The sequence below is a fragment of the Grammomys surdaster genome, unplaced genomic scaffold (genome assembly GCF_004785775.1).
Source record: "Grammomys surdaster isolate TR1022 unplaced genomic scaffold, NIH_TR_1.0 126187, whole genome shotgun sequence".
In the NCBI taxonomy this organism is placed as follows: Eukaryota; Metazoa; Chordata; class Mammalia; order Rodentia; family Muridae; genus Grammomys; species Grammomys surdaster.
Genome location: NW_021620993.1, coordinates 2,385,730 through 2,413,417, shown reverse-complemented (window position 1 = coordinate 2,413,417; position 27,688 = coordinate 2,385,730). Strand labels below are relative to the sequence as shown.

At 46.2% G+C, this 27,688-nt stretch overlaps 1 protein-coding gene across 2 annotated transcripts in view; it reads right to left on the bottom strand.

The window, feature by feature from the left end:
• Stk32b (serine/threonine kinase 32B) overlaps positions 1-27,688 on the bottom strand; it is a 239,752-nt gene that overhangs the window by 14,793 nt on the left and 197,271 nt on the right. The window contains exons 6-8 of one of the 2 annotated variants that reach the window (XM_028758246.1): positions 21,657-21,746; positions 7,137-7,240; positions 1,484-1,600 (exon numbers count right to left, since the gene is read on the bottom strand). In XM_028758246.1, the coding sequence (XP_028614079.1) occupies positions 1,484-1,600; positions 7,137-7,240; positions 21,657-21,746 (311 nt within the window). The remainder of the gene's footprint in view (positions 1-1,483; positions 1,601-7,136; positions 7,241-21,656; positions 21,747-27,688) is intronic. The other variant, XM_028758247.1, reaches the window with a different exon arrangement.

Below are 27,688 nucleotides of genomic sequence, written 5' to 3'. Positions count from 1 at the left end.
AGATGTGTGTGCATATGTGTAGATGTGCGTGCATATGTGTAGATGTGCGTGCATATGTGTAGATGTGCGTGCATATGAGTAGATGTGTGTGCATATGTGTAGATGTGCATGCATATGTGTAGATGTGTATGCATATGTGTAGATGTGTGTGCATATGTGTAGATGTGCATGCATATGAGTAGATGTGTGTGCATAAGAGTAGATGTGCATGCATATGTGTAGATGTGTATGCATATATGTAGATGTGTGTACATATGTGTAGATGTGTGTGCATATGAGTAGATGTGCATGCATATGTGTAGATGTGTGTGCATATGTGTAGATGTGTGTGCATATGAGTAGATGTGCATGCATATGTGTAGATGTGTGTGCATATGAGTAGATGTGCATGCATATGAGTAGATGTGTGTGCATAAGAGTAGATGTGCATGCATATGAGTAGATGTGTGTGCATATGAGTAGATGTGTGTGCATATGTGTAGATGTGTGTGCATATGTGTAGATGTGTGTGCATATGTGTAGATGTGTGTGCATATGAGTAGATGTGCATGCATATGAGTAGATGTGTGTGCATATGAGATATGTGTGCATATGTGTAGATGTGTGTGCATATGCGTAGATGTGTATGCATATGTGTAGATGTGTGTGCATATGTGTAGATGTGTGTGCATATGTGTAGGTGCATGTGCATGACCCTATATGATGAGTACGTGGAACAGGGGTTTTCATGTCTTCCTCAATTGCTCCCCGTCTTATGTTTAGGGGTAGGGTTTCTCACTGAACCTGGAGCTCATGGATTTAGCTAGGTTGACCAGCAAGCCTCAGGGATGTCCCTGTCACTGCCTTCCAAGTGTGGCATACTGCTGAACTCAGACTTTTGGGCTGGTGTTGTCGGTTCAAACTCAGGCTGCCATGCTGACAAAGCAAGCACTTTGCCAAATGAGCCATCTCTTCAGCTCCTGCACTGTCTTTAAAAACTCTAGTTATGAGATGCAAAGACTACTAGGATAAACACAACAGGACAGGGCTCATCTCTGGGGCTGCCACCTAAAGGGAATGTCCAATGGCCAGGAGACCTCCTGAGATTGGCTGTTGTTGTCTCCTGGGAGCAAGCGGAGTCTCCCATTTTTCATCCCAGGGCCAGGGTGAGGCCCCACGGGATTGGGAAGGCATATGACAGAGAGGAATGTGACACCCTTCTTGTTGGTACTGTCACTGTCATTGCAGAAACATCTTAACTCTACACATGGAGTGGTCAGGACCAGTGCACACATTCTGCTAGCAGTAGTTCCTAACACCAGTAGTCACATGCAGTAGGTATTTCTGCTTAATAGGAACTTGCAGTAAACTGGGAAGAACCTGGGCCAGGTTGTCACATTCCGCCGCACTGTGCTGGGCTTTGTGATCTGTGTATGACACCACGGCACCATTTATTACTGGATGTTAGTGCACTAGCCTTTCACACAGCCACCCGACCTCTTACCTTCTTCAGCAGGGTCACCATCCCCTCACACCACGTGGAAGAGTAGTGGATACGTTCCACCTTGAACATGCTGAGGATCTCGTCAATGGGTGTGGCCGAGTGAATTTCATATGGCCTCTGCAACAAAGGACAATGCCAGAATCAGAGAGAATGCCTTTGGGGGGAGGCAGCAGCCTCTTGTTCAAAGGCTGTGTGATGATGGGAAGTGATTCATATGTCCTTAAAGATGCTATGGGCTGTTCTCTTTCAGTGAGGCAGTGCAAGAAGACCATGGAGGGACTGTCTTGGCCATAGGAGACTGAGGTATGTTGCCTGTGAGTGGAAGAGGACTCACTTAGCAGCTATAATCACAGAGTGGAGTACTGACACCTCTCATTGAGCACACCACTAGTCATATACACCATCAGCTGGAAGATCAGCCACCACATCTCTCTGTCATGGCTGAACAGACATATCTATGAATGGTCAGAGATAATCACTACCCTATTGAATATGGGTTCGGTCTGTATGAATGCTGGAAGGAAACCTCTAGAATCCATGCTTGCAAGATCAAGGTGCTCTGTGGTCCATATAGGACATGAAAAGACCAAAGCCACCACCTAGACCTGGGCTGGGGACTGGAAGCTTGTTTGTGGATTACTCAAGATCATGCCGCCATTTTTATTCTTTCATTAGACTATTCCAACAACCACTGACCTCTCCTGCCACACACACATGCCCTGGGGACAAAGGATGTCAGGGGACAAGACATTCTCATCTCCATTCTCACTTTAAAAGCCAAGAAACTGAGGCTCAAGGACGGGGCTTTCCTAGAGGCACCTATTTCTTGGCTGTCTCTACAGGGCCACCGAAGTCATAAACCCAAGAAATCCAGGTGAGGAAAAACTCAAAGGGTAGGCTTTTCATGTCACAGATATCTGTTTCTTCTGTCTTGGTCACTCATCAGCTCTCAAGACTTCTGCATTTCCATTAGACCTCTAAGGAGCTTCTCTCTGATATCTGGAATTCTCTTCACATCTGGAGGAAACAGACCAGCTATAGTACACCTGTGGTAATTACGAGAACTTTGTATGTGAGTGTGTATGCCTGCATGTGTATACATGTTCCTGTGTGCATCTATGTGTAGGTCAGAAGTTGACACTGAGTATCTTCCTCCCTCTACCTGGTTATTTTGAGACACACTCTCTTACTCACCAAATGGGATAGATCAGATGGCTATGGCTAGAGAGTTTCTGGGAACCTCCAGTTTCTGCCTCCCCAGCCATGAGGTTACAGGCATTTGCCACTGTATCCAAATTTCTTTTACAAAGATTTTAGGGGATCAAACTCAAGTTCTCATGCTTATAGTGCTGTGCCATGCCCCATCACGGATCGTGAGAACTTTAATCTTCAGACAGGCGGAATGCACATTTAAAGTCATCCTGGGGCCCTACAGCTGAGGTGTTCCTAACTTGGGGGCCCCGGGTTTAGCCCTCCTCTGTTTGGGTGGACACGGAGGCACAGGCCTTCCTCCAAATTAAACAACAAGTATTGAGGTCTGTAATGTATCTGCTCACAGAGCCAGATTGCGCTAATCCTTTGTTTCATTGTCCTTAGGACGCCCTGACTCAGAAGCTGCTCTCTTTAGAGGGTACGGTGATTGCGAGGCCTGCTGGCAAAAGTGGTTTCCAGCAGCAGGAAACAGGGTGGCTTATTGCAGAGTACAGGTATGTCTTTATTCCAGGAAACTCATTTTTTTTTTTAAAAAAGGCATTTTGCCATGAAATGGAAGCATAAAATGGGAGAGAGCTGGTGCGGCCCTGCCATTTCATCTGCTAGAGTGCGGTGGGCAGACCGTGGGATCCCATGTATACTTTCTAGTCTGTTTACTCAGAATAACCGGCCTTCAGGCAACTTAAGACTCCAAAGCATGAGAATGTTTCTCTCCTGGAACTGATCTCCACAGAGGCTATCAGTATAGGAAATGACGAAAAAGCCAGAACCGCCTGATAATGGGCCTTCAAAGAGCAGAATCACCTCCCAACTCTGACTCCAGGCACTGCAGTCTGCCTGCTACACGGAGTCAGCCAGCAGCTTTCCCAGTAGGTGGAGCACTGCCTTAGGTGCACTCAGCAGTCCTTGGTTCTGCACCTGAGCCTTTCTCTATGGGGCATTCCAGACATCCTTCCTTTATTGAATTGACCTCCTGTACCCCAATATTTTTGCTTATGGTTCCCAGAAGATGCAGGCTAGAGACAAAGGCAAAAAGGAACGCGCAGGGAGGCGAGTTCTTGGTAGTCAAGCTAAGAGGGCAGCATGGTCCTGATGGGGTCTCCAAGCCTCACCCTCTACTGATGGGCAGCTCCCTTGCACCAGGGCCTCCCAGGCAGGTGTCATTCAGTCTGGTGTTGCTAGTGTGTAGAATCACATAGTAGATAACATCATTACCAGCCTCGACCCCAAATATCCTCAGCACTGGAGTTGGACCTCGTATACTAGGATCTCTGGTTGTAGCAGAACCCGGCAACAGGTGATGCCCAGGCTTATATCCACCTGTAACTACTGCTACTCTGTTACTTCCCTGCATACGTCTGAGGTATGGCACTGTACCCTGTACTGGGCAAAGCCCTCAGGGCCCTTTATAGAAGTTCCCTGACTGCCCTATGTCATGTGGTGGGATTCAGTGGTGAGTGAGTCTGTCTCCGCCTCCCTTCTCTGCCCTGCTCACACTATTGCCAACAGCAGTGTGGTTCCCAGATGAGCCAGCTTAGCTGTCATTCAAGAACTCCCCTCTGCTCTTCTCAGCTGTGGCCTCCATGCCTGATCTGCATCCACAGCCTCTGTGAAACCATGCTACTTACATACTGGCATCGTCTTCAGCACTCTGTCCCTCAGCCCCATGCTGCCAGGACTCTCTCTGGTTATATTTTGCCCCCTCTACTCCACAGTGACTGTATTCATTATCTCAGACAAGTTAAGCATGAATTACAGTGTGCATAAGTGTTTCATCTGGCACACCTGCAGCCTGATTGTCTAATAGATGGTAACCAGGCTGGACCCAGCCTCATAGTGTTTGAAGGGTGCTAAGCCCTTGAAGGGTGCTGTGCTGAGACCACAGTAGACCTCTCTGGGTGGGAGACTTGTTGAGGTTAGAAAGCTAGGGCTTGTACAGTGCTGACCACCAGAGACCAGGGTGTGCTGGGTAATTTGCATCACTAGGTCATTAAATCTCCACAAATCCCTGCTGGGGAGATACAACAGAAGTTGACAGAGGTTCAGAGGACTCCAACTGCTTATGAGTCCTGCTTAAGGTCACCAAATGGGGTTTCCAATGAGCCAGTGAGGTTCCTTTCAGTCTCTTTTCCTATTACAAGGAAGCAGCTTTCCATTGAGTAAGAAGGAAAACTCCCTGGTTGTGACAGTTGTATAAAGTGACTTCTTTCTGCAAGTGAGGAGCCCTCTGGATCCCAAAGGTGACCATCTGTCAGGGTGACATCCAGGTAGCAGGGATATTGTTTGTGCTGCAGGTCCGCTAAGTATCTTCCATGGGGATGTGATCAGGAGGCAGTCTCCTTACCCTCTGTTGGTGCTCAAGTCTGTCTTTTCTGTTCGAGAGCTCTGGGCTGATGGGACCTTGTTCCCTGTTTAAACTGTAATGATGGGTGATGCTCACCCGGTTTGTTTTGTCCAAGACAGATTTTCAGGAATAAGAGCTCACATTCTGCTCTGGGTTCCAAGAGAAGCTGTGTCCCTTGCACCTCTTGCCCAGACTGTAAATAAGTTCTACTTATTTGCACAGGAGACCAGGTCCCTTTGTTCCCCCTGCACTCCATGGAGGAGACAGCTGTTTTCTGTCAGAACTAGAGCATTTCTGAGACACAAGCCACACTAACAACCCACACTAATAGCACATGTCCCCATGTGCCTTTTCTGGAGCTCCCCAGCTCTAAGCTCCTAGAACTCCTGGTGGGAAATCCCCCACTGCTTTCTTCGTCTTTGGGAAGCAAGGAGCCTCAGTTCTGTCAGAACTGTCACTGACAGCTGGAATGAATGGCCAGGAAGAAGGATGACTTCTGAATCCACACAGTCTACAAATAAACTGAGCAAGGTGACGGGCTATTGAATAAGTCATTTGGCTAAATCAGTGCTTTCCAGCATGAAACCCAGAAAGCAATCTATTTCACAATTCATTGCCCCTCTGGTGGACAACACTGACACGCAAAGACAGTTGGGAGAAAGGCTCACCCAGTTCCTAACAGGTGGTCTTTCCAATACTTACATTGTCCCTGTATCACAAGCCCTCACTGAACCTGTGACTCACTCTCTTCCCTTAAAAGTGGCCTCTGAGTAGAAAACTCGAGAATGAGACATGAGGAAGTTAATTTTTAAGAAGCAGATTTTCTTCTATCCTTGGGTCTTCTTTGCCAAGCCATCACTAGCCCTTGAGGAAGAATAGCCAGCATCTTTTCTGCAGTGAGCTTCCTGTTTTGAGGGCTACTGTGCAACAAGGTCACCTACATGATGAATTGCATTAAATCACAGCCTCTGGGGGACAAGCATCCTGGTTCATCTACGGTTGGGGAATGCTTGTGTTCCCTGATGGCTGCAGAACCAAAAAGGAACTGCCAGAGACAGGCGAGCCCGCGGAGTGCCAAGTCTTTCATTCAGTGCTTGAGGAAGCAGACAACTTCTCATTTTCTCTGCATTCTAAAAATGCCATGCACTGTAATTTAGCTTTTGAGGAATTCGTGGAAATAACTGAGTTCAAGAGCAGAAAAATAGTTGGCCGAACTAGAGCGAGAATCTTTATGGTCATGGAGGATGCAGTCATCATTCATTCATTTATTCATTCATTCACTCAAGAAGCATTCATTCATTCCCCATTATCCTAAAGAAGGGATTCTCCCATCAAAATAAGACCCTGCCTTCAGGGACACTGCCCTCTGTTGTCATGAATATCCACATAAGCAAATAGATGTAAAACTGTGTTAGACTTGCAGACAGGGGGGCTAGCAACTTTGGTTTGGGCATGGGATCCACAGAGACAGTTAAAGCAGGGAGAGTGCCACAGTCCAGGAACAAATGTCCCCTAACGCCAGCTCCACAAAACACTTTCTCTATTATATAGCAGAGGAAACCATGGGCTGGGGAGTTGAGATGATATTTTCAAATTATACGTCTGCAAAGAAAACACACTTCAAAGGTAGCTTGGTCACAAGAGTTTGTGCTTAAATAAAAATATGAGGCATTGGTTGTCAGATGGCTCCATCATTTTCAGCAATTCAGTGCAGACTAGCCCAAAAATAAAACCAGGCACTGACTGTCCCATATCATCCTTAGAGATTCATGAGGTATGTGTTTGGCAAAGACGAGGAGAAATAAAAGAGAAATGAGAGGATACCCAATCAAGCAGCTGGAAAGTTGGGCTTGCATGCAACTGTGAGTACAGAAGAAAGGGTTTGAAAGTCAAAGGCCAGGGTACTTCAATCTGGAGTCAGTTATTCACCTTCTGTGATCTCCTTCCCTGGACAAGAAGAAGGATCTTTCCCTATCAAAAGAGTGAGTGGCTGGGTTGGAGCTCCTCCCTAAGAGGTGGCCCAAATCCTGGTTTAGCACCCCCTTCTGGCAATTCACCAACTTTGTAGATTGAAGTTCTTCCTTCTACAAGACTTACCCAGCCTCGTAGCAGCTCATAGGCTGTGACACCCAGTGACCACCAGTCCACGGGGTATGAGTACCCAGGACCTCCATCCACATACACCTGGAAGACTTCAGGGGCTGAAATGACAAGGCAGAGAGAATATTAGCCATACCTTGACTTGAGCACAGGGAGACAAGCCTGCTGGTACTTATCTTACTATCACCAGCTCCTGCCTCTGGGGAGCTACAACAGGCTTTGGAACGAGCAGAAAGATACTGAGTGTATGTTCCCAAGCTAACAGCAAGGGAGGTACTTGGCCATGAGTCGCATTGTGAGACCCTAGCATAGTTCATTCCTCAGTGGAAAGTAAGACCTGAGCACATGGGTTTGGAGGATTGCCACTATCTCAGTATCAACATGGGCCAGGTACTCAGCTATTAGGATGCTCAGGAATGATCTAGGCATGGAGATAGACACAGAGCAAACAGAATGGACTTCTGGTGGCCCAGGCAGGACTAGGGACATGGCATCTGTCTGAGGGGCAATGAGTTTAAGTCCCCGGCAGAGGAAATGTTTTTGAAAAGGGATAGAAGTGAAGGTTGCAGAGCAGTGTAGAGGTGATTGCTTCCCTCCCTGGGATGGCACAGGTCGGCATGGCTGATTTGATGTTATGTCAATTTTACCTCCCCTTTGTTCTTGAGAACCACTAGACTGTCAAGGTTTCAGGTGGCACTGAGGGCATCAAGGAGAAATTGGATCAGGGTACAAGAAAGATCAAGTTGGCTGGATTCTCTCTAGGGCTTAAATGAGATGTGCAGTCAGATCCCAGATTCCAGATTCCAGCCGGCTTCTGTCTGTTTTTCTTTCACTCTGCATTTTAACAGAGTGTTCTTGCCCACAAGCTTCCCTTTCCTTGAGATTACAGCTTCTTGGGATGTGCTATCATTGAACACCTATAACAGATGAGGTTCAGGGAGAATTATGGGTATATGGGAAGTCACATGGCTGAGACAGAGAAAACTGAAAGGTGCTTCCTACTTTAGCCAAATCCTTGTCTGACCAACATTCTTTCAGTATGAGATCATGTTCTAGAGAATGGTGGAACTAAGAGTTTGAAAAAAACAGCAAATGGTCATGTTAGAAATAGGAAGACATTGGGTTTGACTGAAATAGAATTGAACATATCACTTAGTTTCTTCACCTTTTTTGACAAATATGGGTAGTAATTATGGTTTATTCATTGGTGTATTTATTATCTTTGTGAACTTGACACAGCTTAGAATCATCTGGGAGGAGCGTCTCAGTGAAGGATTGTCTACATTGGGATGGCTCGTAGGCATGTCTGTGAGAGATTATTTTAACTAAATTAACCCATGTGGGAAGATCCTGCCAACTGTGGGTGGCACCATTCCCTAGGCAAAATGTCCTGAACTGTATGAGTGGAGGAACTGATCCTGGTCTGAGCACAAACAAGTGAGCATTCACACATTCATTATTCTCTGCTCTTACCTGTGGGTCTGATATGACCAGCTGTCTCAAGCTCCTGCCACTGTGACTTCCCCATGGTGATTTACTGTAACCCAGAACTGTAAGCTTAAATAAGCTTCTTCTCCCCAAAGTTACTTTATGTCAGAGTATTCTATTACAGAAATGAAACTAGAAGAACCATATGGCTGGGACAATTCAGCAGCTGCCTGCAGGACACACCGGACACTCTGTAAACTGAAAATATGAATGGCAGTCTGATTGTTACACAAACCTTCCCTTCCTCTGCCATGCTCAGCCATCACACCACCCACCCAGTACCACATAACAGAGATGTGGAGACCATTCTAAACTTTACTCTCCCTGCCATATGGATTAACTCTCTTCAAATACTTTAGGTTTCGAGTGTTTAGCTTTGTTTTTGTGTGTACTTTCCTATCTATCCCTAGATCAGCAGACTCCGAAGTCAGTGATCTCATTTGTTCTTTACTCAATCCCATCATGGAGGCAGCCATGGATCTAGATAGAACCATGGGAACTTACTTTCCTGTACCAAAATCCATTTGTTTGTCTGGCTTCTTCCTGACCTAGGGGATCTGGGAGAGAAAGGCTTGCATGTTTTACTAGGCAGCCCCAGGGCCTGGACACTATGGCCTTGTGACAGCTTCCCAGATGTGCCATGGGTACAGGGTGTGTCAAGTGTGCTTCAGAGCTTCTTACAAGTCCCTGTCATGGCCACAGTCCTGCTCACACTGGGGCCTCAGTGTAGAAGCTACAGGTGAGGGTTGCTTCCAGGTTCCTGTGAATGGGAGATGACAGATGTTTGCAGTTGTGGAGAAGCTGATTCTCCCCTCTTTGCACTCTCGTGGTGGATGACAGAACAGAAACGCTGATGTCATAATCCCTGCACAGCTGCTTTTGTGGTTCAGAATCACAATGCAGAGGCCAGATGGGAGTCAAGAACCTGACAAAGTCCTGAATGACAGCACTGTGGCTCCAGCTGCTGTGAAGGGTTCTGTACAAATTGAATCCTTTTAGCGCTCAGTGGGGTAGGTGCAGAAGGCTCTGTGATGAGGAAGCTGAGGCAAGAGGATTGTAGTGGGCTAACGGCAGGTCCCCAAGCCTCACTCCCAGTACTTGTGAATACCACCACATTCTGAAATAGGGCCTTTGCAGGTATAGTGGAGGGTCTCAAGATAAAAAGCATCACACGTTTAGGCTTGGTCCTAAATCCCATGAACAGTGTATTTATGAGAGAGATGAGGAGTGATCTAAGACACAGGATGACTGTGTGAAGATGGAGATAAAGCATGAAGTAAGGTAGCACACATCCAGTGACACCTGAGGCTGCCTGAGCTGGAGAAAGTGGAGGGACCCCCCCCCCAACCCCAGCTGAGCCTTCTGAGCCAGCATGGCTCTACTACACCATGCTAGCTCAATTCCAGCTTCCAGAATCTCAAGGAACAGCTTCTCTGTGGTTTCAACTCTGGCTTATAAAATTTTGTTCTGGAACCACAAGAAGCAGCTACAAGGTAAGGGACTTGTCAGGATCACCCACCTAGCTTGTCAGAGCTGGGATCAAATGGGTCTCAGGTTTCTGGCACCAAACTCTTTCCCTTGGTACTGGAGACTGCCAGGAAGGACTGGGTTGCCCAGGGATTGGGGTTCTGGTCCTTCCTCCTCCATCTTCCCATCTATAGGGGGTACTTTACACTACACATCCCTATACACTATGCCCTCTAGGTCTCCTCTGTCTCCATGGAGTTGGTCCAGCTCAAAGATGGCTCCTGGGAGGAAAAGGTTCAGTTTTTTTACTCATATCTCATCTTTGTTCATGCGCTGTCTTTGGGTGGACATCATTATTGCTCTCTGACTCCTGTAGGAGCTTTGCATGCAACCCCATCCCCAGAGCTTCCTGCTTTGGTCTGTCCTTGAAGCTGAGTGTGTCTCCTCTCTGCCATGTGACACAGACCATGATAATGTGCTGGTACATCTTACTGCTATGCCAACTGCTGTATACATGGTTCTCCACAGGGTTGTCAGTTATGGGAAGGTTAACCAATGCCCAAAGCAAAAGGGGCCTTTCTTAGAATCATGAGGTCCAGTTCCATTCATTCCTGCTTGGCTTCCCAGGACCTTTTGAGTACCAGTATGCACAGACAATTTTAAAGGAGCCCAACTCAATCGAATGGATTGGCAATATCTTGACATGATTCTGGTACCATTTTGCTTGTATCTCTCAGTAGGGCATGGCAGGGTATTGATTCAAGGAACCAGTCTAGATGGTAACTCCAATTGTGCAATCTGCTTGCAGTCTTGAGACTTTACAGAAATCAGCAGAGGCATGAATACCACCAAAATACGCTGTGTTTCCCCCCTCTATCCCTACATATGAGGATAATGTCTCATTTATAAATCAGGCCCAGGGAGAGAGTGACAACAATAGCAAGTGATAAAAATAGATCAAAATGATAAATCACCTAAGAATTGTGTGGATGTGTCTTCTCATTCTCTCTGAAAACATCTCATTATTCTTTCTTCCTTCTCCTGTGATGGTGTGAGATGCACAGTGAGGTGATGGATGAACTGTAGGCTCCCGTGTCAGGGTCACATTGACACAAGCACTGCCATACTTGATAGTCTACCGATAACTTAGATGTCTGGGCAACTGGTGGGAAGGTAGTATACACAGCATGGATACACTGCAGAAAGTTATTTCTCCTGTTCTGGGCTGGAGAGTATGAGATTCTACCACACACCATGGAGCCTCTGACTACACTCCCAGCATGTTCCTGTTACCTAGCAAGGTCAGCCTCACCGTCCACGAACTGCCTTGACTAACAGCCAAACATGTCTTCCAAGGCAGGTTTTTAATTGAAGTGAGTTTCCATGCCAAAGGGTATCAGACCATCACACAACTGGCCTTCCAGAAGAACAAGGACACATGGAGTCTGGTGGAAGGAGTTGCCTTTCTTCCCCCAGAAATATAAATATATGCTTGGTAGGATTTACCACCCAGGCTAACCATGCAGAATTCATGTGCTCATTCCACTAAAAACAGAAAAATACAATCACTTTCTACATTGCCCTTTCTCACGTGCTGTTCAGCTCCATGGATGCTGTGGAAGGTTTTGATGTGCACCAGAGCGTGAAATGCTATTTAGCATGGAACCTGCCAGCTGACAGGCTGCCCACATCTGCCTCTCCAGGTAATTATGCCCTTCTGGACTGTGAACCGAGTCCCTGCATTTCAGCTGAGAGTAGGGTGGGGTCGTTCAAGATCATTTCTCTTTTTCCCTAAATGTTCCACAGAGAAGCCAAGGCTGGGGAGTTCTGGGTCATCTAGTCCAACATGGCCCAGAGTGGGCCCCCTTCCCACTCATGCCATGGCAATGTGTCTCCAGCTTGGTATCTCAGACACTGGAAACCTCACCCCTGGGCACCTCTGCCATAGGTCCCCAGTCCTTTACATCCACCCACCCATCCAGATTCTTCCCTCTCTTGTTTCTGGATCACAGGTGATGCTGATGGTTTGCTCACCTGTGAGGTCCAAAATCAGGAGTCACCATGGACTCCACCTCCTCTTTCAGCCTGTCACTGATCACTCGGTCTCATCACTCTTCCCTTCTGGAACTTTCTTCTCTGGCCTCCACTCTAATTTCTGTGTAATCTTTTATCATCTCTGTCCCCTTAACTTTACCTTCATGTGCCCAGAGAGATCATTGTAAGTCCATTCAGTCAACAGAGAGCTCAGGCATACAAAGAAAGTCACTTGTCATCACTGAGCTCAAGTCCCATGCTAACAGATACAATGGCCTCGAGTGAGCTAGGCCTCAGTTTCCTCATCTGTTGGATGGGGTAACAGTCTCTTCTATGTAACATTACTGAGAAAGAAGGTGTATTATGATGTTCACTGAGCATACAGTAAGTGCTCAACAAATGTTCATTAGTCAAGCATTTAGCCTATGAGTAAGTCTCCGGCTCTATGGATTAATGACAGCCCCCACACCACAATGAGATAGCACTGGCCAAGCTTCCTTTTGGGACTGGTGCAAAGCAGGTTCCCAACAGATGTGATCTGGCTTTTAATATTGAAGTCTGTCTTTGCATGGGCAGCAGGAACCGAGCTCACTCAGGCATATACTATACACGGTTTCCAGATGGTTCAAGTGCTTGGTCATAATTCTTTGCATTAAAATGAACCAATAACTGTAGAGATAAGTGGTGGGCCTGGGCACTCTGAATTCCACAAGGGTCATTTAATTTTGTTTGGTTCCTAGCTAGCCAATGAACTCAGGTGTCACTCTCTTATATATTAATTTGTAATAAAATGAAACTACCACCACAGGCTACTGGTCTCTCTCAAGGGGTGTTGGCAGCATCCACGGCAACAGGAAACAGCTTTTGTTAAAGTGTAAGACATTTCTCAGCCATAGACCATTAGGATTTCATGGTCTGTGTGAGAAGAGGAAAGGGAGGGGAGTCTGATTGGCTAAGGAAGAAACACAGAGGCTCTGATAAGAGGCAGAAATGAATCATAAGCAGTCCCAGAAAAGCACTTCATGTTAAATAAGTCAGATTCTTCTAGTAGAGTGGATAGAAGGCAAACTCGAATCCCCAGGAAGATTTGGATGTGCTTTTAACTGCTGAGCCATCTTCCCAGCCCCCTGGCTTGCAGCAAGCAGTTCTAATGAGAAGTGCTGAGACAGAGTCAACACATTTAACAGTTAACATGTGAAGCAGGGGGGCAGACTTCTAAACAGCATCTCTCGCAGAGACATTCATTAACATCTGGATGGAATATCCTGCATCCAAATGTCCACAACCAGATGTGCTTTGGCTTCAGATTGCTACAGACTCTGGGATGTTTGCATATACGTAACGAGGTATCTCCAGGGTAGGATACAGGTCTCAAAAACGAAATTAATCCAAATCTCCAGTAGCCTCATGTATATATCATGGACATAATTTTGCAAAGTTATGGGTACTTGCCTTTTCACTGTGGCCTGTCACATGAGGTCAGGTATAAGTGCCATCATATCAGTACTTAACATTTTGAACTTGGGGTTTAGATTTCTACACTAGGAATGATCATCCTGCAGACTGCTACTTAGCTGGTTCTAGATTCTCTATTTGTCCAAGACAAATGAATATGTTTAGCATTACTACAGAGCCCCAAATTATACCATGCAAAGCAGGTACTGTGTGATTTTTTCATGCCTCACTACGTTTATCTTCCTTGATTATTGGCCAGATTTGTTCCCTTGGGTGATTTCTGTCAGTCAGCCCCTTCTTGCCTAAGGGTCCTGGTGAATATAGTTCCATGTCTGTGCAATGCTCTGTGTGTCTTCTGCTGAACAATGTTAAGACATCTTTCAGGATACAGTTGAAGTATAACATCTCATTGAAGTTACTCTGGGCTCCTCCAGTCCCATTCCTCTGCCCCACTAATAACTCCCTTTCTCATCAGATGTGAAATAGTTCTGCTGTGTTGTAGCACCAATGTTGGACTGTCACATCTAGCCTGTTTGAGGGCATAGTCCATCGTTGAGAGGAGGGGATGGTGGCAGGAATGTGCAATGGTTAGACACATTGCATCTGCAGTCAGGAAGAAGAGATGGTGCTGTGGTTCAACTTACCTTCTCCTTTGGGATGAAACTGCCCACATTTGGAGTGGGTTTTATTTCCTCTGTTAAACCCTTCTGGAAACATCCCCATAGGCATCAAGAGGTATATTTCAGCCAGATTAACAATTAAAATTAATAATTACATTACCCAGTGGTAGCTTTTCTTAAACTAATTATCATTATCAAAGTAAAGTGTTTTGCAGCAGACACAAGGGTGTGACTACTGCTTGACCTGAGTTTGCCACCAGAGAAAGACAGGGCTGGAGGAAGAGGGTGACAGCCTCAGCTGAGCCATGTGTGGGTACAAGCAAGGGGCCCATGGCTTGCCCAGATGATAAGAGTAGAGCTCATACCCACTTACCAGCTCGTTTCTGTAGTTCCACAGCTTTCAAGAAGAGAACAAGGACAGAAAAAAGACTGTGGGAATTCCTTGGGGATGCAGAGGTTAGGAGAGGAGCCATTGCTTCACATATACATGCAGACAAGGCACCCATACACAGAAATGAAATAAATTCATAAAAACGAGCTTTCCTGAAATGATGAGTCATCAAATCAGCTACTCAAGAATCCCAGAGAACATCAGAATAAATAGACACAATGAAAGCAAAACTCAAGCTTCCAGTATATCGCAGGCATAACCAACAGCTAATGATTTGGGCAAAGTTCCAGATGCAGCTCAAGAAAGACAGACATATTGCAGAGCAAAGCAATGAAGATGGGAGGCACATCATGGCCAAAGGCAGAGGTGCTGCAGCAGGGTAGTACAGTTAATTCCCCAAGAAAAGAAAAGTTGTTAACCTGGCACTCAATATACAGGATATTCATTCAAGTTATCTTTTTAAAGGGTAATAATTTTGCAACAAACACTTTTAAAAACACATTTATCTAAACACATTTTATTGCCAGTAGACTTTCATTAAGATTGATTTTAAGATATTCTCCAAGATATATGATATCAGATAGAAAACTGAAACTAAGTACACACAAAAAATAGTGGTAACAGAAAAAAAAGAAGATATATACAAAATTAATTCTTCATTTTGATGACTATAAAATGCCATCGACCATCAGAAACAAAAATAAGATTGATGAATTGAAAAATAAGATTGTGTATAACAAGTAAAACAGAAGGTGGTGGGAAGATCGGGGAATATATTCTTGTGAGATTATTTTTTTAAAAAAGGATTTCTTTTTATTTATAAATCATACATATTGCCTTTGTGTATATGCACCTGAGTGCAGTGTCTTCAGAGGCCAGAAGAGGGCGCCATATCTCTTCAAGCTGGAGTTACAGGTGGCTGTAGTCTGTGTAATGTGGGTGCTGGTAAGCTTGCACTATACAATCTTAACCACTGAGCCATCTCTCCAGTTCCCTTTTATGAGATTTTTAAAGCCAAATTTCAGAACAGTTTCTGTTGAGTGATATAAAGCTAGGATACTCTGTATGCTTGCTCTTTCAGGAACAAATACTGAAGTGAGAGTGAGATAAAGGGAGAGATAAATGAGGATCGACTCAGAAGCAGCAAAAGAGGCACGCAGATCACGTGGGATGGCGATCACGTGGGATGGCGATCACGTGGGATGTGGGGGAAGAAAAGAAAAGGCTAGACAGTGGCTTTAGACTGAATCCTGTCCACAGTCGTGCTGCACAAGATATTGGATCATTAGAGACTTAGAGAATCACGCTGGGCATTAGCAGTAGAATGATACAGAGAAAATTCCTAATTCTTTTTGGAAATGTTCGTAACAGAATGTCAATATAATGCTTCAAAAGTTATAGGGCTGTAGATCCAGCTGGACTTTGTTTCCTGTGTGCAACATCCCTGAGAGGAAGAAGTCTCACATCAGTTATCTGAACATCCACATCATGCACCTGGACTAAGGTCAACAGGTGACCTACGGAAGCAGAGAAAGACATAAAGACAAGAGGAAAATGGATGCAGCAGAAAATAGAAACGTAACAGACAATTTAGATAAAAAAAAAAACCTGATACTTAAAAAAATCAACACGTTTATTATCCTGGAATCAGTATGACTAGAAAATCAGAGAGAAAGTATAAAATACTAACTCAAGAATGAAAGAAGAGCTGTCATCCCAGAACCCACAATCCCCAAAGAGGGTGAGGGAATGTTACCCATGCATGGATGCCCAAGAATCTGGTTAGATAGAACACATCAATTCTCTGACAACAATAAACTATTGTGTTTCATATAATACCTACTATTTTCAGATACTGAATTCATAGTTGTAAAGTTTTCTTCATACCCAGTAATATCAGGTTCAATCCTATATCTTCACTGGACAATTTTATTAAATTCACAAACGAGTAGCAATGATCCCCCCACTTATACTGCCAACAATACTCTGCTCCTCAAACCTCACGGAGTTGTCATAAAAACAATGTAAAGATAAGCAAATATTCCTCATAAACAAGATGCAAATATCATAAACAAGATATTAGCACCTGGATTCCAGACTTGCCTAAGGAAGCTAACATGTCATGACTAATGAGATGCCTTCTGGGAATGCTGGGCTGTTCTGCATTGCAAAAATTCATCAAGGTACTTCAGTAGATTGTATGAAAGAAACCATCAGATTATATCAAAAGATCAAAAACAAAGTGTGAAGTACAAGGAGCCCTGCAGTGTGTGAAGGAATAGATGCACAGAAAGTTTACTTGGAGCTGATGGGCCTTGGAGACCCGGGTTGACTGCTGGCTCTGCAGTCACTTCTGTCACACAGTGTAGCCACTGTCACTGTCTCCATGATTAGTCATTTCTCTTGAAAGAGTTGCCATGGTGACGTCCCACAATACCCACATTTGCTCATCACAACTTTCTTGGGGATAGGAATTGACAGGAGTAAGGGGTGAGGAACAAGGGCCAAGTGTGTGGTGGCCTCATGTCTCCCTATGTTCTCACCAGTGATAGATTAAGATTTCTTTAGGGCCTGCCTCTGATACTTCAAAAGCAGGCAAACGTGAGCTCAGCTCTGCCCTTGAGCACTTAGTGTAGGTAGGACAGGAAGCCACAGTGGTAATGGCGCTGCTAACAGCAACGGCAGTTTCTTCGCATCAACACTGGCCACCTTCCAGGTACAATGCTGTGAACTTTTCTCAATTCTGCCATGACATCTGCACCCATACCCGCCGTGCTGATTTGAATGGGAATGGCTCCATAGGCTCACATGTTTGAACGCTTGGTCTCCAATTGTTAGAACTGTTTGGGAAGGTTTTGTGCAACCTTGTTCGGGGGAGGTGTCACTGGGTGGCCATTGAGGCTTCAAAAGCCCATGCCATTCACAGTTCGTTCTCTCCCTGCCTTGTGCTTGTGGATCAAGATGTGAGCTCCAAGTTACTGCCTGCTAGCTGTTCCCATGTTCCCTGCCATGATGGTCATGGATTCCTCTGCAGCTGTGAGTCCCCAATGAAATGCTTTATTTAATAAGTTTCATTGGCTATGATGTTTTGTCACAGGAATAGAAACCTAACTAAGGCATCTATTGAGGCGCACTGTACCCACCAGCAACCACTCGACTTCCTAGAAGCAAAGACTGGCTGGAAGTTTTCCAGTTAGCATCTCCTGAGGCTCAACTCAAAGGGCACAGGATGTGCATTATTTGGATACTGGGAGTCAAGCCCTTTCTCACTTGGTCTGCCTTGTCTCTTTCTGAGCTGTTCCTGGTTCTTTCGGCTTTAACAGAATGGGCTCACCCAGCTTGCAATGCTGCCTTGCTCCTTAGAACAAGCCAGTCCTTCAGCCTCAGCTCCTTTCCATCTTTCTCCAAGAAAGCATGCTCTCTGCATCATCTTCTGCAGGAAAGTGTCCATGAAGAGGCCATTTCCCCCTCTCTGGAGGAACTGCTTCTTCTCTCTGTGCCTCTGCCTGCCTGCCTGAGATCTTTACACACTTGCAAGTTTGTTTCCCCAGGCCTGAACACTAAGGACCAGGAGGTCTATCTTCATCTGCCACCCTGTGCTTCCCTCCAAACCCCATGACCCCCTCACACTCCTAGATATTTGCTGAAGAGAATCTCCTTTCCATTCAGCCTCATATTAATGAACTGGAGAACCCTGGGTCGCATTTTTGACTTCTATTCTGATACATTTTACAGAGATTTCTTCGATTCAGTGGTGAATCCCATATGCTTTTTCAATGAATGAAATTCCGTTCTGGGTAAATATTCCTTCTAGAGAAATCTTTGCGTATCACCTTTTAGGACCTTAGTCATCAGTGTACTCTGAAAGACACGCTTGGAACATTCTAGGATCAGAACATTGCTATCAGGGTTTGGAAGCAAACAGCTCCAGTGAGTGAAATCAACAAACTGTCCCTTGGCATTGGGAATTCAGAGCTTTGGGAACCCTGGGGGTGAGCTTTAAGAAGAACCCTGAAATCCATGGCTGGCCTTGCCTGCCCCATCATCCCTGGAAACATAGCCATTTGGAGATCACCCTCCAAAGCCCAAGAACTTCTCTCCTGCACATTTGCCCATTAATTCGGGTCCAAGACTCCTCTAATTAGGACACCAAAATCCCTGGATCCTACATACAGCTGTGATAATAAACTGACTCTTGTCAGAGAAAGATCAGCTTTTTAGTATAATGTCTTGGTGTCCAAAAGCAGCTCGGTACAGAGACGGGAGCTTAAGTTTCGGATCCAAAATGCTTCAAATCACATCTTCCTCTCTAAGTAGCTGTGTGACCTTATGCAGGCTAATGGACCTCTCTGGACCTCAGACTCCTTGTATGTAAAGTGAGAAAATGCCAGTGGATACTCTGAGGATGAAGCATAATGATGATGTACACACAGTAGGACCACAATCATAGTGTATAAAAGTGGGGCTAGTGGGGTGTGACCAGATGGTCCCTCACAGTTCTCCCTCCCTGAAGGGAAAGAGCCAGGACCCAGCTGCTTCATTAAGGGAGGCAGGGACAGGAGGCAAAGTGGAGTTTTGAGGAAGCCTTTTACTTTTGCCAGTATCTATTGACAATCCTTACTTAAGTTTAATATTAATTACTAGTGACTTAATTGTTGAATTCTGGGAAGAAAAACACATAGGTTTTTATTATATAGCCCAGGATAGCTTTGAACATGTGATGCCTCAGCTTCTGCCTTCTAACTGCTGAGATTCCAGGGGCAAGCTGCCAGGCTTGGCCTAGACTCTACGTGTCTACACCAGAGCTGACAGCAAATTGTGCCATCAGAAGCTGTGGATATATTTACTCCATAGCTAAGCTTTCTCCACCTTCCCACAAGTCATATGGTCGGAACAAACATCAGTCATGAAGACCATCATGTGGGGATGCCTGAAGAGTAAGGAGCAGAGAGGGACCCCAAAGCAGGGAGTGAGGGGCTTAGACAGGCAGTGCATAAACCCCAGTGCTCAACATCTGGCTGAGGACAGCAGAGTTGGCTTCGGTTTGCCAGCTTTGGTATGGCAGAGACAAAGGACGGAGGTTCTTCCTTCTTAAAAAAAAAAAAAGTGCTCTAAGGAAAACTACTAATGACTTTCCTCTTTGTGACAAGGTGCCTGACAGACCCTGCCTAGAGAGGCAGGGTTTGGTGAGAAAGGCATGGCTATAACATAGTGGCAAGAGCTGCAGTATCTATGTCAGAAGGAGAGTGGGGCAGCTTGCTAGCATCTCTGTAGACCAGCATCCAGAACCCAGCTGAGCTATGACTGCCAGTGCATGCTTCTGAGTCAACCCAATCCTCCAGCTAGGCCCCAATTTCCCAGAGTTCCAAAGTCTCTCAAAACAGTGCTACCAGCTGGGGACTAACTGTTTTAACATGGGAGCCTGTGAGGGACAGTCCATATTCACCCTGTAAGAGCAAGAGGGAGAAACACAATAGGGCAGGACAGAGAGCAGTGGGCAAAAGGAAGACAAGGTCCAGGTAGAGATGGGGTGAAGGTCAACACCAGGTACTCATGGCAAGCATGATGCCTGTCTATCTCCTTCCCCCTCCCTCCCTCCCCCCCCTCCCTCCCTCCCTCCCTCTCTCCCTCCTTTATTTTCTCTCCATTCTCTTTCTCTTTGTTCTGGAGATGGAACACAGAACCTCCAGCATACCAGGCAAGCGCTCTTCCTCTGAGTCACCTCCAGCCCCTGCAGAGGTCCTCGTGCACCCCCACAGAGAGGAGAGCTGAATCTGTGAAGTGAGGGAAGTTCTCCTGAGTCCTGCCATCTTCTAGTAGTTTAAGAGAACATGTTTCACTTATAAGACAGGAACAGAAAAGGATCAGAATGAACAGACAGAGGCTCTTACACAAAGGTACACAGAAAGACTTGCCAATGAAACGGAGAGCAGCTTGAATACTGTGTGGCAGGCTGGGCCACTAACATTCCACAGGAAGGTAGGCCTCCTAGTACCCATCCCATGAAGTCCCTCTTCCAGGGTTAGTCATGTGACTGTCTTTGCCCAATAGAAGCTTGGAAAATTTGAGAATCTGACACCAGCTATGGTGCTCAGCATACAGAGACTCCTGGCTATCTTGAGATGCTGTCCTAGGTGGTGAAGCTTGCCGAGTCCCTTGATATCTTGAGTTAACAACTGCTGACATCATTAAGAATGCCAAACAAGTCACAAAAGAACAACACAAATGACACTAAAAATACCCTGGAAACCAGGCAAGAGAAGTCAGAGGAAGGTAGAAACAGAGAGGTGAGAGATCGTTCCAGAAATAAAGCCTGCACCAGAAGGCACACAAAATCAATAAACTATAGGCAGGGACTTAAAGCAGACAGAAGCAACACTCTTTCAGAAAGCCAGGACTGAGTGTCAAGATGGCTCAATAGGTAAAGACTCGGGCTGACAAGCCTGAGGACTCAAGTTCAATCCCTGGGACTCACATGGTAGAAGGAAAGAACTTATTGGAAAGGTGTATCTGACCTCCACATACAGGCTATGGTGCTCATGTGTACACACACACACACACACACACACACACACACAATTAAAAATATATTATTTTAGAAGAAAGCTGTGACGAGTCACAAGAAGATTTAAAAGAAAGTGACATATACTGAAGGTGAGCAGAGAAGACTCAATAGGTGTCCTTCATAAAACAACCCGAAAGAATAAGAAACGGCACTTCCTCAAGAAGCCCCAAGAAAAAACAGCTGGAATCATGCAAGGACAGACGAACATGTGCTCAAGAATATATACCCAGAATGACCAACACCAAAGCCAAGTGACATTCTGATGATGTTACCCAATTTTATTGAGAGAGGACAGCAAAGTTTTGTTCCTACCTATTGGAGAAGAATTTTCTAGAAAACCAGAGAAGAAAGGATTGTTGAGCAGTGTGGAGAGGCGGTGTGGAATTGCCCCTTGCTACAGAGGGCAGGGATCCTGCTGGGGAAAGTGGAGCCCAAGTGGGATGTGGGACATTAACAAGGGTACACTGGGAAGATAGGAGGAAACCCAGGATGCTCACCCATGTAGGGCTTGGTGCCAGCCATGGAAGAAGCCTTCTCAGTTCCTTTCAGGACCGTGGCGATGTTGAAGTCCGTGATGTGCACATGCCCTGCAGAGAGAAAATACAGAGAAGCAGCACTGTGGATGTCCGTGCTCTCTCCCTGTGTGACTAGAGGCTGTGGTCTGTAGTCTGCATGGTAGGCACAGGTTGCAGACTCCAGGCCTTATGTCCATCATTAAGTAGTCTCTGTTTCTTACGGTATCTCCTCTGCATTCTGGTTTTATGTGTGAGATCATTGTTGGGCACATGTTATTTGTGTGATTATGTTTGTGTTGCGGGGCTGGATGACGCATGGATATAAAGTTAACGCACACTGATCTGAAGATGGAAGGTCAGTCTGGGTGTCACTAAGGAAAGCTGCGAGGAGCTGTGATGGGGAGGGTGTGGTAGAAGCTCAGGCTATGGTTAATGTGGTCCCTGGGCTTTTAGCATTGAACTTGATGGACTAGAGGAAGAGCACATAGCTTTTCATCCAACCTAACGTTATGGCAGCAGATGGGACCTGAAAAGGATGGGAGACCCTATGATGCAGAAGCTTAAAAAATGAGAGAAGAAAGACAGAGAGAGAACGGGAGGGAACAGGGATGTGGAGTTTGGGTAAAAGGAAGAAAGATGGAAGGGAAAAGAGGAGAATCCTGAGGGGTCAGCATTTGTCTGGGGTATTTGGCATGTGAAGGACTTGAGGGAAAAACGTGCACGTTGTTTCTCTCAGTCTCCACACCATGTAGACACAGCTCTTTCGCTGTCTTGGAATGAGGCACTTACATATAGATAAGAGAGGGAGAGCTTGCTCTGTGGGTACATGAAGGTCACCGGCTGGAACAGGTGCAGTGAGGCCCTGGGGACCATGTGCAGAAGAGGCATGCCCAAAGCAGTCAGCCACGGTGGACAGAAAAAAGCAACAGTGGCCTCAGGCACCAGCCCAGTACCCACAGTACACGGCTGCCAGCACATATGTGCAGCAGAACTGTGGGCTCTATCAGGAGCACTGCAGCTCCCCGCACCCCCGGGGGTGGGGAATAGTGCTTATATTGGTTTCTCAAGGATGAGGCTGACTTTGCCAGACAGGTCCTAGGCGAATGACGGGTGTTTATCCTCCAGCCAAAATCAGGCAACAGGGTCTCCCTTGTTTTCTCGTCTCTAAGGACAACAGGCAGGCAGGTTCACCTTCTTGAGTGCTGTGGCTGTGTGTGGAAGGTATCAGCCTTTGTTGTGTTCCATCATGAGTAGCTTTATGCATGGCATGCCCACAACCACAGAGAAGGTTCTGGAGCCTATAAGTGCAGCTTTTATTCAGCTTTCTTCCCTTTCTCCTGTTCTTTAAAAACTTTAGTATTTACATTTTTAAAGTAAGGCCATCTTATTCAAATAAACCAATTAACATGGGATGGTTATGAATTTCCTTTGTGTGAATCTATGTGTATGTTCTCTCTCTCTCTCTCTCTCTCTCTCTCTCTCTCTCTCTGTTATATATATTTGTGCACATGTTTGTGTGGGGTTGCACACACACATGCATGTGTGTATATTTACAGGCCAGAGGTCAACATTGGGTGTCTTCCTCTATTTCCCCTTACTTTTAGAGATAGAGTCTCTTATTGAACTGGGCTAGACTGGCTGGCCAGCAAACTCCCAGCATCCTCCTGTTTCTGCCTCTCTAGCTCTGAGATTACGGATGTGCACTGAGACATAGCACTCACTGTGCACCAACATGACTCCTCCCTTTCTTAAGTTGCCTTTGCCAGGTATTCTGTTACAGCATCAAGAGGAGGAAGTAATCTGAGTAGTTATTAAACTAAACTGAGGTTGGGCATAGCCTGAAGTGGAGGGGCAGCCTGCTAGATCTCTGCAGCAAGTAAGGGTGCTGCTGGCAGAAGGGACCACCAGGGACCAGCAAGAAGGCCAGATGGTGAGCAGGAGTGTTAAAATTGTCAGGATCAAAATGAGGTTGCTTCTGACAAACCCAGGCAGTGTTGAACACATTCTCATACTTAATGGCCTGATAAACAAACATCTTTGTAATGATTCTGTCAAAACAAGATTGTCACTATGACCCCTCCTACAGGATTAACCATTAGCTCAGACACAGTTTTCTTCAGGCACAACTTTGTACCAGAAAAGCTTAGGTCACCCCCTAGTCACAGCCAAGGAGGAGCCTCTGAAGCCACTGAACTTGCTCTAGAACACCTTGCATGTGCCTCTCCTCCCAGCATGGAGGTGTTCCCTTTGCCTTCATCTCCCTGGATGTTTCTACAACCCACCATAGAACATGTATTATGTTCTAGCTCACATATGTATTATGTTCTAGATCACACATGTACTATGTTCTAAATCACATATGCATTACGTTCTAGATCACACATGTACTATGTTCTAAATCACATATGTATTATGTTCTAGATCACATATGTATTATGTTCTAGATCACTGGCTTGTTTCCTTTACGGTTTTTGTGTTATTGACAGGGAGAAGGCAGGACATGGGTAAGCAGTGTTGGACCCTGAGGGCTGTGGAAATACTGCGTCTTGTTCTCTCTGAGAAGGTTTGGACCTAATCAGACTGGATTTTGACTGTCACTTTGGATCCCTGATGTGAGTGGAATATGTCAGCCAGGACAAAAGCAGGGAAAGTGGGAACTAGTTAAGAAAATGCAATTGCACTTGAGTGTATGCTGCATGGGGCAGCACATGTTAGACTGTGCAGACCTCAGAGCACGTGCCCAGCCTCAAGCCTCCCGGGAGGGGGGTATTAGTAAGCCTTACAGCTTACTTTTAAAGTATTTTTTATTATTGTCACTGTGGGGAGTGGGGCACACATGCAACAGGGCACACATAGAAGTCAGAAAACAACTGTGTGGAGTTGGTCTCTGCTTCTGCCCTTACATGGCTTCCTGGGATCAAACTCAGGTCATCATGTGTGCAGGTGCATGCAAGCACCTTTACTGAGGAGACATCTTCCCTCCCTCTATTTTCTCTTTCAAAAGAATGACACTTGGGATGCCATAGCATAGCAGCCACATGTATACATGCAATGGAGCCCTGTGGTGCTATGCTGCCCGACCATCACCACCACCTCAGAGCCCAGGCAGCTGCACCTGAGTTACTTCTTTCTGGCTCCTGGTTTGAGGGCCCTGGTCAACCTGGAATCAGATGCTTCGTAGTGTGTGCACAATGGGTAACATACAGTAGACTTCCACTTCTGCTGTCCCAGTGTGCTAAATAATGACTTGTGACTTCCTGTTGAGCACCCTCTGATGGCTGAGTTTAGATGTGAGAATTATTGTTGATCAAGTTTTCCTAGGAAGCACCAGATGGCACAGTGCACAGAGGAACTGGGCATCAGACTACCTGTTTCCATAACCAAAACCACCCAGAACTCCCAGGGCATTGTGGGAGACCTGCTAGCAAGGCTCTAATGGGGGTATTATCACCGATGGTCAATGCTCCCAGCCTTATTTGCACATCCTTTGTTCTGACATACTTCTTTCCTTTATTTGAAAGTGCAGAGAACCTTTTTACTCTCCAGTGTTTGACACCACATTGAAAGAGCTGCTCCCTCCTCTGCCTGGAGGACTTCCTGCTGCTCTTTTTTCTGCTTGGAGGGCTTCCTGCTGCTCCTTCCTCTGCCTAGAGGACTTTCTTTCCTTCTTCAAAACCTGGCCCATGAGTTCGTTATGGATAGACTTGAGTTCAACAGAAAACTCACTCATAGGGGATGCTTTCTCCATGACTGTGTCCATTTGCCCTACTGGAACAGAATGCCAGCAACTGTGTGTCTTAAGTGTGTCTACTCCTCCTATTTCTGGAAGTCTGAGGTCAGGTACCAGCATAGCTTGGTTTGGGGTAAGGGCTCCTGATACGGTTTAAATGTGTGTGACCCTGTTATTCTTAGTTACGCCTTCTTATTGCCATGACCAAAATGCCTGACAAGAAGCAACATTAGAGGGGGAAGGTTTTACTTTGGTTCACAGTTTAAGATGAGTATGGGGTGGGCAGAAGACACCCGAGTGTCACACCTGGTGACAGTACAATTAAGAAATATGTGATGCAGAAGTGAGAAGGAGAAAAACGGAGCAGTGCCTATAGTATGGGGACGTGAAGAACTGGAGAACGGAGCAGTGCCTATAGTATGGGGACGTGAAGAACTGGAGACAGTGATGGGAGAGAAGGGGGAGGGAGAGAGCTGTGGACATGCTGTCACTGCCCAAAAGGGTCAGTGGGAACATGTACAACAGCTTGGAGCTGATACGGATGCAGACTCTTTCATGTGAAGCTTGGGAGGCACCGGCATCAGTGGTGGCACTGGGGCAGGAGGGCTGACCTCATTCCCCCCTGGCCACCGCACGGCTATCCTCAGTCCACAGCCTCTGGCTCACATGCAGGTGGAGAAGGACTCATCCGTTCTTAGTGGACGGCCACTAGGAATGTGACCATGCTCCAGTGAGCATATGGATAACAGAAGATAGACTTGTCTTTTCCTTCTTTTTCTTCTTTTCTTTAGTGGGGGGTCATGGGAGAGGGGGTAGACATGGAAAGACTGGGAGCTGAGTGTAATTAGGATGCATGATGTGAGATTCCCAAATAAATTAATAAAAAAGATGTTCCCTCGTGGTGGTGGTGGTGGTGGGGACATGCTGGAAGGACTCAGAGGCTAGGGCTGGTCAGGGTGCAGCCACAGTCAGAAACAGAGAGGGATCAGGAAGTGGAGCCAGGCCATACCCACCCCCAGGGACATACTTTCTCTCATAATTCTCCACCTGGGAACTAAGAGTTCAAACACATGAGACTATGGAGGACATAGCATGTTCAAGCCACAACACTTTCCAAAATGATGTGTTGAAATGTAATCATTAGTCAGTATTTAAGACAGGGCTGTAAGGGTGATGAGGACAAAGGCAACTCCTGTGCGTGGGCTGAGAGCCATTATAAAAGGGTTAGTATGCAAGTCACCTCCTTTGCCTTCCTCCTTCTGCTATTGGACAGGGCAGCAACAAGCTCCGCCTTGGGAGTAGCCTTTTCCAGACATTGTCTCTGCTAGTCTTTGGTTGAGCATCCTGTTTCCAGAGCTGTGGTAACTTTCTATTATTTGTAGTCTATTCAGTTTGAGGGATTATGTTATAGCAGCAGGACCAGGCTAAAACAGCTTTCTTTTCTATTCACAGATATCCCTTACTTGCTTTGGTAGACAGAGAACTCTGGTTTCTTGATTCCCTCATACAGACACTAGTCCCATCATAGGGTGTTGTCTTAGTCAGTGTTCTGCTGCTATGAAGTGACACCATGACCATAGTGACTCTCGTAGAAGAAAGCATTTGATTGGTGACTTGCTTCCCCTTTAGAGACTTAGTTCATTATCATCATGGCTGGGAGTGTGGTGGCATGCAAGGTATGCAGGCAGCAGGCAGGCAGGCAGGCAGGCAGCAGGCAGGCAAGCAGCAGGCAGCAGGCAGCAGGCAGGCAGGCAGCAGGCAGCAGGCAGGCAGGCAGGCAGGCAAGCAGATAGCAGGCAGGCAGGCAGGCAGCAGGCAGCAGGCAGGCAGGCAGGCAGGCAGCAGGCAGGCAAGCAGCAGGCAGCAGGCAGCAGGCAGCAGGCAGCAGGCAGCAGGCAGCAGGCAGGCAGGCAAGCAGGCAGGCAAGCAGATAGCAAGCAGGCAGGAAGCAGGCAGGAAGCAGGCAGGCAGCAGGCAGGCAGCAGGCAGGCAGCAGGCAGGCAGGCAGGCAGGCAGGTGTTGGGAGCCGACTCTTAGCTGAAAGTGGCTATCATCTTTACAGCCATCTCGAGCCATATACCCTGACAAGAGACTTGTTTTCAACAGCCTGCAATAGCTCAGCACACTCTGATAAACATCTTGTTACACTGTTTAGTGCCCCCAGCTGCAAGGTGCTCCTGGTATCCATGGCTACAAGGCATGTGATGTAGTGGCTTCAGTTGAGCTTGTCCACGAGGGCAAGTCACGTGGTAAAGGGTATAAATACCCAGGATTTCCTTTCTAT